This window comes from Ovis canadensis, chromosome 24 (assembly GCF_042477335.2).
Source record: "Ovis canadensis isolate MfBH-ARS-UI-01 breed Bighorn chromosome 24, ARS-UI_OviCan_v2, whole genome shotgun sequence".
NCBI classification, from domain to species: Eukaryota; Metazoa; Chordata; class Mammalia; order Artiodactyla; family Bovidae; genus Ovis; species Ovis canadensis.
The window spans coordinates 41,941,562-41,952,407 of record NC_091268.1 but is presented as its reverse complement, the minus strand read 5'-3'; the positions used below and the strand labels follow the sequence as shown (position 1 = coordinate 41,952,407).

Here is a 10,846-nt window from a genome sequence, read left to right as displayed (position 1 = left end):
TGGACCACGTCAGAGATGGGGCTGGAGGGCTTACTATACACTTTGCAGGGGACAGCTGCTCTCTGGTATGAATTTCCTGGTAGGTAAGAAGGTTGGAGGTCAAAGAGAAGTTGTCTCGGGAAGGTCCTTTGTGTGCTTTGGCAATGATCAGAAGATGCCCCAGGTCCCACTCTTCCCATAATCACTGCACTTGTAGGCTCTTCTGCCTGCGGACCCTCTAGTGCTGGACCCTGTGATGGGAGAGAGGTATGGAGCTGGAAGCTGATCCTTTGGAGGGCAGAAAAGGACTTCTGCTTTATTAGTAGGAAGGTGTCTGTCTGTGATTGTTCGTAAGCCTCTACTGAGAACTGTTTCTCTCCAGCCTTTGCCCATTTGCAATTCTCCAAATTCTTGTTCTCATCGCTTTTCAGGAGAATGGAAGATGTCATCTTTTCTCTCAACCAGTTTCCTTCCTTCATCTGAGTAGGCGACAGGAGAACAATCTATGGCTCCTGCATCATTCACAAAGGGAGAATTTGGTTCATTGGTTGTCAAGAACACTAGTTTTAGCAGCAAGGGTAGAAAAAGGTCAAGAATTGGATTCTATTCAGTTGTCTTTCCAGGATCACTTTTCCTTTGATTCAAAGCTGCACCTATGTTTCTCAGGTTCCCTTTCTCTAGAAGCCTCTATCCAAGTCAGACAGGAGTGGAAAATTCTTAACTGCCTTAAAGGCCAGATGGTTCTCTATCCACTTCCCCTCCTGAACTCTATTACCCTCACCTGAAGGAATTTTCATAGGATCCTTGCCTCCCAGTGAGAAAATCCAGGAACCAGGGACTAAAGCTCCAAGGGACTGACTTAAACTCAGGCTTCGGAGCAGGATGGGGGGAGAAGCAGGGTAACAGAAAAGGAAGCAACCTTCTTTCTGCAGCAGGATCCCCCCAACCCAACCTCCTCTGCTCGGACTGGCCCCTTTGGGAACCTGGAACCTATGAGAAAAAGAAAACTGCTGGGAAAGGGAGAGAGAGGAGCCAAGGGTGTCTGTCCTCAAATCCCTGTCTTTCATTCTTCAGAAAGATAAACTTTAATGAAGGGTAAATGAGGGCGGGAAAAGCCCTCAAAGTACAGGTCAGAGAAGACGAGAGACGCCAGGACCTCCCTCGCATTCCTCCCGGGGGCACTTTTGGAGCACGGAGAAGGTGGAACCGGCCTGCGCACCCTGCAACCAATCAGAAAGGTGCCTCGCGGTCCCTGGCGACCCTTAACGCTTAATAGTTGGTGTAGTGGTAAGAGGCGGGATGGTGAGAGCACGAGCTCCACCAACCAATCGCGGAGCTCCCTGGGAGGGACGGGCGGTGCCTCTGGAAGCTGGAGGCGGGGCTGTTTCCTTGGCAACGATCCTAGCCCTCCCAGAGCGGGGGAAGGGTGATTAGGAGAAGCAGCGAGGTGCGGGGGGCGGGGGGGACCAGGAGGAGTGAGGGCGGGAGCGCCCGTATAGGGGAGTGGAGTTCGAAGAGGGGCGTCCCGGACTCAGGTGCCTCGATGAGCCTAAGTCAGGGGTGAGGGTAGCGGGAGGTCTGTCCAGGCTCCCGAGACGCGGCCAGAACTGACCCCAAGGCCCGGGAGGGGAGAGGAGCTAGACACCGCCCCCGCTGGCGCCGGGAAGCGTCGCTCCTTCTCGCTGACCTTGGTCTCTCTCGTTGCCTCGCCCTTGGCCACAGGCACTGACGGACGCAGGGCCCTGGAGACGGACAGATAGGCCCTCGGGCGGACGGAGACCTACGACATAGGCACATAAACTGCCCCAGCCTCTCCCGCGGGCTCCAGGGCGCCCAGTCTTCCCCCTGCCTCGACGCCGGGGCCATCCTGCCCAGGGTTAATGCCAACGAGTTTCCACCTCCAGCCGCTCCTAGAGAGGCCGCGAAGCTAGCCGGCGGGGGAAACTGGCCGCGGACGGACACTTCCTGTGCGGAGGGGAGGGGGTCGGCCAGCCGCAGCCCAGCCGTGGGCTGGGAGGCCAGACGACGGGGTCTTGGGTGGGGAGCGGTATCGGGGGGCAGCAAGGCGAGTCGTGAAGCCCTTCACCTCCGAGGCCACGACGCTTGGGGGCCTGCGAGGACCCCAGGGCAAGCCGAGACCTTGTGGGTGGGGGCGGGGCCGCGGGTAGGGGAGGGGCCCGGCGGGCCGGAGAGGCCCAGGGTCAAGACGTCCGGCCTCAGGGGCCGGGGCTGGACAGCCGGGTCTCCTGGCCGGTGCTGAGCGGGCGGGCGGCGAGGGCTCAGGTCTTGGGGCACTCAGACCGAGTCGCAGGATCGTCCACCATCGCCCCCGCCGCCGCACTGGGAGTCGGCGGGGATGGAACGGGAGGCGTCGCCGTGGGGCCTCGAGCCCCGAGATATGCAAAGTCCTGATGAAATGGGGAGCCCTGAAGGGTCCCTCAAAGGTGAGGGAGGGAGCGCCCCTCCGAGAAGTGTGCCTGGGAGCGGGAGAGGGGGCTGTGGGGGGTGGGAGGGGAAGAAAGCAGGGGGCTTGGACACCTGGGACTTGGAGGAGGCGGGGTTGGGGACCTGGTGGCCTGGGTTTGCTGAGGGGGAGGTGGGAATTTCAGCACTTGCCCAAGGGCCAGCGACCCTGATTGAGGAGGAGGGAAAGGTTTGTGTCAATTAATGATGGGACCCAGTAACCTTCCAGGTCCCACACAATCTGGGTTTTTTGTAATTCTCTGATCCTGCAGGCAACACGAGTGAGAATGAGGAAGAGGAAATTTCTCAGCAAGAAGGCACTGGGGACTATGAGGTCGAAGAGATATCTTTTGGGCTTGAACCCCAGAGCCCTGGTTTTGGGCCACAAAGCCCAGAGTTTGAACCCCAAAGCCCCAGGTTTGAGCCTGAAAGCCCAGGTTTTGAGTCCCGAAGCCCTGGGTTTGTGCCCCCAAGCCCAGAATTTGCACCCAGAAGCCCTGAATCAGATTCTCAGAGCCCCGATTTTGAACCTCAGAGCCCTAGGTATGAGCCCCAAAGCCCTGGGTATGAACCCAAGAGCCCTGGGTATGAACCCCGGAGCCCTGGGTATGAACCCAAGAGCCCTGGGTATGAACCCCGGAGCCCTGGATATGAATCTCAGAGTCCCAGGTATGAACCCCAGAGCCCAGGGTATGAACCCCAGAATCCGGAGTTCAAAACCCAAAGCCCCGAGTTTGAAGCTGAAAGTTCCAAATTCCAGGAAGGTGCAGAAATTCTTCTGAATCCTGAGGAAAAGAATCCCTTGAGCATCCCCTTGGGAGTCCACCCCTTGGACGCCTTCACCCAGGGGTTTGGGGAACAGCCTTCAGGGGGCATGCCCCTAGGGCCCCCATTTGAGATGCCCACGGGGGCCCTGCTGGCTCCACCCCAGTTTGAGATGCTCCAGAATCCCCTGGGCCTGACGGGGACCCTTCGTGGTCCAGGCCGCCGGGGTGGCCGGGCCAGGGGTGGGCAGGGCCCAAGGCCCAACATCTGCGGCATCTGTGGGAAGAGCTTCGGGCGGGGCTCCACCCTCATCCAGCACCAGCGCATCCACACGGGTGAAAAACCCTATAAATGTGAGGTCTGTAGCAAGGCCTTCTCCCAGAGCTCTGACCTCATCAAACACCAGCGCACCCACACGGGCGAGCGGCCCTACAAGTGTCCCCGTTGCGGCAAGGCCTTCGCTGACAGCTCTTACCTGCTTCGCCACCAGCGCACCCACTCTGGTCAGAAGCCCTACAAGTGCCCACACTGCGGCAAGGCCTTCGGCGACAGCTCCTACCTCCTGCGGCACCAGCGCACTCACAGCCACGAGCGGCCCTACAGCTGCCCCGAGTGTGGCAAGTGCTACAGCCAGAACTCCTCCCTGCGTAGTCACCAGAGGGTGCACACTGGGCAGAGGCCCTTCAGCTGTGGCATCTGCGGCAAGAGCTTCTCCCAGCGCTCGGCACTTATCCCCCATGCCCGCAGCCATGCCCGCGAGAAGCCCTTTAAGTGCCCTGAGTGCGGCAAGCGCTTTGGCCAGAGCTCGGTGCTCGCCATCCACGCCCGCACCCACCTGCCAGGCCGCACCTACAGCTGTCCCGACTGCGGCAAGACCTTCAATCGCTCCTCCACGCTGATTCAGCACCAGCGCTCGCACACGGGCGAGCGGCCCTACAGGTGCGCTGTGTGTGGCAAGGGCTTTTGCCGCTCCTCCACGCTGCTGCAGCATCACCGGGTCCACAGTGGGGAGCGGCCCTACAAGTGCGATGACTGTGGGAAAGCCTTCTCTCAGAGCTCCGACCTCATCCGCCACCAGCGGACCCACGCAGCCGGCCGGCGCTGACCCGGGGCCCCGTCGGGGTTGGGGAGCTGGTAGGCAGAAAAGAAGGGGACAGGGAGCTAGAGCAACTTTGCGAGAGAATAGTGGAGACGGGAGGAGAAAAGAGATTCTAGGAGGTGAGGGGGCCAGGGTGGAGGAAGTGACATGCCCTGGAGAGTTGTGGTAAATGGGCTATGAAGAGGGGTTGGAGGGAGGCCAAGCTGGCAGCCGGAGGCTCTGGGAGAGATCGAGAAAGAGGTCAGTGGAGAGCTGGCCTCAGCAGCAGCATGCCCCTTGGTGGAAGCCTGGCTTGGCAAAGTGCTAGATGGGGGTGGGGGGAGGGGGGGTCGGGTTACTTAATTAGATCGGGTAGCTTAGACTGGTAGCTACTGAGACCCTCATTGAATCAGGAAGGGGTGAGGGGAGGGGTGGGGCCCAAAGTGGGGCCTGGCTTCTGAGCGCAAACCCCAGCCTCTCTTGTCTTCCTCAGGCTTTGGAGCCCCTGAATTTGAGTTCAATAAATACCTTTATGTGGTAAAAGAGACTTGTCCTTAAATTTTGTGTGTGGATAGTTCCCTGGGCATTGAGAGATGCTGGGTCATAACAGCAGCCAACGAAGCCATAAGGCCTTGTCTGGGAAGTGCTTTTAGATTCAGCGTTTCACCAATCCAAGGCACAGGAGACATGACTTGCCCATATCTGCTCAAGTTCATGTCCTGTGCTTTGAATCCTGCACAAATGCGAAAGGGATTCACGGTCGGTGTGAGAAAAACTCACCTTTGTTCACAAACACGGAAGGTCTGTCCTTGGGCCAGAAAATAGACCCTGATTCTCATATCCAGGCCCAGAGCCTGCATTCCAGCATTCCTGGGCTCCCAGCACCCAGCTGGGCCATCCCCTCCCCCTCCCAGCTGGAACCTCTAGCTACCCTTCTGTACACACTGGTGTGTCAATTACAGGGAGTGTCTCCAGTTCCAACCCCACCCACAAGGGAACATACTGGATCCAGTATGAAGGTTAGACAGCTTCAGGCTTCAAGACCCTCCCACCAGGCTGGTCCTTTTTAGGACCACCTTGTTACCACCCCACCTTTCTCCTACTTTCCTTTCCTGAGTCTCAGCCCTCCCAACACTCAACTTCTCAGGAAATGATGGGGAGTTGGTGCCATCAGTCTGGGGGATTCTGGAGTGTGGCCAGTCATGACCTTAGCTGAGGAGGCCAGGCTGCCCCTCAGGGAATTACCCAGCTGCCGGACACATCTGAGATGAGCACCTACTGAGGGCTGGGCAGTGCCCTGTGAAGGAGACATTCAGAACATGCCTGCCTGGCACCAGCTGTCCCCAACAGCTCAGCCTCACAGGCGGGTGGGGATTCATTGCTCCATGAGACCTCTAGGGCCCCAGGACCCTGACATCACCCTCGGCCCCACACCCATCCTCATAACCGCCTTAGAACTTGTCAAAAGCAAATAACTTCTCTAAGCACATTTCAGTCCAACCTCTTGGGATCTATAAACTCTGGAAAGGGCCCCCAGACACATAGTTCAGTACAGTTTGGTGTGTTTAGTGGTTTTCAAAGTTTAGATGATTTTGGATACAGAACATTACTTTTCAAGTGAAATCTCAGTTTTTTAAAGACCTTTGTAAAATGTATGCATATTTCTGTACAGACACACTACTACACACAATTTCAGATAGTAAAATACTCCAGTTCTCACATCTAATATAATTCATATATGTTGAACAGAACTGCATTTGAATATCTGACATGATATCACATTAGTAGACACTTACTGCAACATTTATTTCAATTATACAATTCAATCTCCTCATTTTGGAGGTGGATTTCTCTTTGGCTCCAAAATGTAGGCACTTGAAAGCTAGTAGGCCTTGGGCACAGTGCCTGTGGTGTTCAACTGTAGCACCACAAAGTAGCCTTGGTTTTTTTTTTTTTTTTCTTTTTGGTTACATCCTTTATGCCAAATCTTAGTTCCCCAACCAGGAACTGGATCTGTGCCCTTGGCAGTGAAAGTACTGAGTCCTAACCATTGGACTGCCAGGGAATTGCCAGTAGCCTAGGTATTTAAAATCGGTTCAAATGAGGATGGAGATATAGATGCTCTGCTCCTACCCCTCCCTTCATGACAGCTCCTGGGGTACCTTCAGTTGCCAGGTGGAGCAGACCAAACCCAGAAAGGACATGTGTGTTCTTCAGCATCAAGGTAGAAGGGATAATGGAAGATCTTGGTCTCCAGCACCAAGTCTCTTGACTCTTGGTCAACCTATTGCTTTTTTTTTTTTTGATGGTCATTTTGTTTATTTAGTTACTTATGGCTGTACTGGGTCTTTGCTGTTTGCATGGGCTTTTCTCTAGTTGCGGTGAGCGGGGGCTTCTCTTTGTTGTGGTGCTCAGGTTTCTCACTGTGGTGGGGAGCGTGGGCTCTAGAACTTGGGCTCAGTAGCTGTGGTACATGGGTTTAGTTGCATCAGAGATATGTGGAATCTTCCTGGACTAGGGATCAAACTGGTGTCCCCTGCATTGGCAGGCAGATTCTTATCCACTGTGCCACCAGGGAAGTCTCAGCCTGCTGCTTTTACTATGTCCTCCTGCTTCCCTTGTGGCTCAGCTGGTAAAGAATCCTCCTGCAATGCAGGAGACCTGGGTTCGATCTCTGGGTTGGAAGGATCCCATGGAGAAGGGAAAGGCTACCCACTCCAGTTTTCTGGCCTGGAGAATTCCATGGACACAATCCATAGGGTCACAAAGAGTCGGACACGACTGAGTGACTTTCACGTCACTTCACCTGCACAACAGACCAACCACTTCTGTCCACCACCATCAGTGCTTACACACTAGGAACAGTGCTAAGCAGTTTACACATGTTACTTAATGCTCAGAGCAGCTCTGAGCTATTACTCCCATTTAGCAGATGAAGAAATGCATCCCAGAGAGGATAAGGAATTTGCTCTACATGACACAGCTAGGAAGCGGAAGAGCCTGGATTCCATCCCTTCCTAAGGATACTAAGGGCTTCCCTGGTGGTTCAATCGGTAAATAATATGTCCGCAATGCAGGAGACTCAGATTTGATCCCTTAGTTGGGAAGATCCACTGGAGGAGGAAATAGCAACCCACTCCAGTATTCTTGCCTGGAGAATTCCATGCACAGAGGACCCCAGTCCATGGGGTTGCAAAGAGTTAGACACGACTGAGCGACTGACATTAATAATACTAAGAAGTTATTTACTTTTTTCACTCTCTTTCTCCCACAAGGAACAGTTTTCTAGAAGCTGCTTGACATATGATAACGTATGTCATCACTTTGATGGCTTGCGTGGAATGTGGACTGGGGTATTCTTATGTTTTAAATTTTTCTCCATTTCAATTTCTAATTGGATAAAACCAATAGATTTAATCCATATACACTTAGGATCACTGAATCAAACCATTATGAAATGATAGCTTACGGTGAATGATGTCAGATTTGTGGTCTCTGAAGAAGATTTAACTTTGGGATCAGGGACCATGCTTGATTACTCAAGAGCTTTTGTGTAGCAGAGTTTTATTAAAGTGAAAAACGACAGAGAAAGCTTCTGACATAGACATCAGAAGGGGAAGGGAGAGTGTCTCCAGCTAGTCTTATCAAGGCCTTATATACTTTAACAGACCCACTCCCATAACATAAATCTTAAATTAACAAGATTAGAACTAAGAATAGAAAAGTCTTACCAGACCCACTCCCACAATTTGCTTTTTAAGATAACAGGTTTAATCAGAAGTTTCTTAAGAAGGAGAAACATGTTCTCGAGCAGGATACATTATTGGTACATAGTTTAAGATGAGTTGTCTTATGTAATCATTGACTCTGGGCTTAAAGAAAATAAAGTCTTAGGTGACTAAGACAAATCAATGTAGAAAAAAACCAAAAAGTTTGTCCTTTTCTCCTCCTTGGTCTAGTCAAGGCTATGGTTTTTCCAGTAGTCATGTATGGATGTGAGAGTTGGACTATAAAGAAAGCTGAGTGCTGAAGAATTGATGCTTTTGAACTGTGGTGTTGGAGAAGACTCATAAGAGTCCCTTGGACTGCAAGGAGATCAAACAAGTCCATCCTAAAGGAAATCAGTCCTGAATATTTATTGGAAGGACTGATGCTGAAGCTGAAACTCCAATACTTTGGCCACCTGATGTGAAAAGCTGACTCATTTGAAAAGACCCTGATGCTGGGAAAGATTGAAGCAGGAGGAGAAGGGGATGACAGAGGATGAGATGATTGGATGGCATCACCGACTCAATGGATATGAGTTTGAGTAAACTCCGGGAGTCGGTGATGGACAGGGAAGCTTGGTGTACTGCAGTCGATGGGGTCGCAAAGAGACACAGCTGAGTGACTCATACTTTCACTTTGGATGAAAACATCCACTTTTCCCCTCATGTCACATCGTATTGCCTCCTCAGAGAGACTTTCCCGATCACCTATGTAAAAGGCCCCTTTCCTTCACCCTCTTACCCCTTACCTTGCTTCATTTTTTTTCACGGCCCTATCCCTACCTAGAATCATATTTCTACTTTTTGCTCTGTTTCCCACTGGAGTGAAGCTTCTTGAGGGCAGGGACTTGTCTGTTATGTTCACCATGTCCTCAAACTCAGCCCAGGGCCTGACACAGAGTGCTCAGGAAACCCTGAATAGAACCTCTTGCTTCCAAGGCTTATAGATCATTCCATGTACTTTTAGTAGTTCTATGATACTCCTTTAAAAACAAAAAAAACTTGATATGATGAGATTTGCCTGGAGGAGGGCATGGCCATCTGCCTAGAGAATCCCCATGGACAAGGAGCCTGGCGGGCTTCAGTGCACAGCGTCGCACAGAGTTGGACACAACTGAAGCAATTGAGCATGCACAAGCATGATGAGATTTCATTTTAATATTATTATTTTGGCCATGCCACATGGCATACAGGATCTCAGTTCCCTGACCAGGAATGGAACCTGTGCCCCTTGCAATGGGAACTTGGAGTTCTAACTATGAAACCACCAGGGAATTCTCCTGTGATACGCCTGGTCAAAACATTTTTTCCCCTCTTTGGAAAAATGAGCCTTGCTTCTTCCTGCTTGATGTCTTGCTTTGGAGCCAGACCCATGGTTCCTTGGGGGCTGGACCAGAAGGGCATTGATGAAGTGGAGAGGCTGGCAGGCTTCGAAAGACTGTTCTGGGCTTTGTGTGTCTGGCTCAGGAATGTCCACTTACCCTGCTGTAGACAGAAAGGAGCCATCAAAGGTCACTGCTTGGAGAACAAAATGTTGCTTCTCACCTCCCAGGTCTGGACAGGAGCTGGCCATATGAGTACTCAATACTCCCCTGGAATCCTACTGACCACAAGAGGGCAGCAGTGACCAGTCCCGTCTGTTCCTTCTGAAGGTAGAGGTGGTTTCAGGGTCAAGGCCCTACAACAATAAATTGCTTTTTTAAAAAGAGGGGGCGGTGGGCATAAATCAACAATAGGATAAATCAGCAACGAAGATCCAGGACAGACAAAATAATAAATTAATAAATAAAATTTAAAAGAGGGGTTGTCTACCACCTCTGTTTCCCCAAAGCTGACCTGGGATACTGGTGAGCTAGCTTCTTTATTGCGAAGCCTGCTCTCCCACTCATGGCCATCGAGCGCTCGGAATCTGCCCAGGATCCATTGGTATTATCACCGGTGACCCGGCTCGGGAAGCCATGGGGAAGTAGCAGCCTGGCAAAGCCAACGGCAGCTTCCAATCCTGAGTGACCACCAGCAGCCCCCAGACTTCCTTCCAAGGCACAGGCTCATCAGAGACCCCTCCTCTCCCATCCCCTCTCCAAGACTAAGCAGACTGCAACCCACAGAGACAGTTGGGCTTTTAATATGAAAACAGAAAAATACCAAGAAGGAAGTTGAGAGAACCCCATCCTTTACTATCCAAGCCACTCAAGAGACTTCCTGATGTCCCATAACCCTTGCCTTGTACCAAGTGGAAAATAATCTCCAAGCAACAAATAAAAAAAGGTGGGGTGGGGGGGTAATGTCAGCGAAGGTCTATTGTCACAGCCTAATAAATGTTCAATGCCCCTCCCTAACCTGTTCCTCACTTTCTGTGCCTCTCTCACGGCTTCTTCTTCTTTAAACAATATTTATTTATTTATTTGGCTGTGCCAGGTCTTAGTTGCGGCACACGGGATCTTTAGTTGCAGCATGTGGGATCTTATTCCCTGATCAGGGATTGAACCTAGGCCCTCTGCATTGGAAGTGCAGTCTTAGCCACTGGAACACCAGGGAAGTCTCTCTTGCTGCTTCTCTTCAATTAACTCACAATATCAGGCACAAGTCAGTTTCTGAGGGTCATCATGGCAAAAAAGAAGAAGAAGGGGAAGGAGAGGAAGAAGGGGAAGAGGAAGGAAGAAAAAGAAAGGAAAGAAAACAACCAAAAAAAAATCTGACTGTTTTGGGCCCACTTAGTGGAAGGGTTGAGGAGGAAATGTTCATTTAATTGAGTCAGGCTGGAATGTCACACCAGTACAAAAACATCACAAAA

The 10,846-nt window shown here is 51.9% G+C and overlaps 1 protein-coding gene across 4 annotated transcripts; it reads left to right on the top strand.

The window, feature by feature from the left end:
* Positions 1-785: 785 nt before the first annotated feature.
* Positions 786-4,828, top strand: ZNF768 (zinc finger protein 768). Of its 4 annotated transcripts, none has more exons than XM_069570906.1 (3): positions 786-1,217; positions 1,702-2,423; positions 2,715-4,828. In XM_069570906.1, exons 2-3 carry the CDS (start codon positions 2,336-2,338, stop codon positions 4,310-4,312), a joined length of 1,686 nt encoding a protein of 561 aa, XP_069427007.1. In that variant the 5' UTR covers positions 786-1,217; positions 1,702-2,335; the 3' UTR covers positions 4,313-4,828. The 4 variants fall into 4 exon arrangements, with proteins under 4 accessions (XP_069427007.1, XP_069427006.1, XP_069427005.1 ...); XM_069570905.1 differs by lacking the exon at positions 786-1,217 and adding an exon at positions 1,387-1,426; XM_069570904.1 differs by lacking the exon at positions 786-1,217 and adding an exon at positions 1,413-1,514.
* The last annotated feature ends 6,018 nt before the right edge of the window (positions 4,829-10,846 follow it).

Excerpts from the sequence above, each read along its gene's own strand:
- ZNF768 (XM_069570906.1), top strand. The coding sequence starts at position 2,336 with ATGGAACGGGAGGCGTCGCCGTGGGGCCTCGAGCCCCGAGATATGCAA. Across the intron at positions 2,424-2,714 it reads CCCTGAAGGGTCCCTCAAAG|GCAACACGAGTGAGAATGAG; the intron begins GTGAGGGAGGGA and ends CTGATCCTGCAG.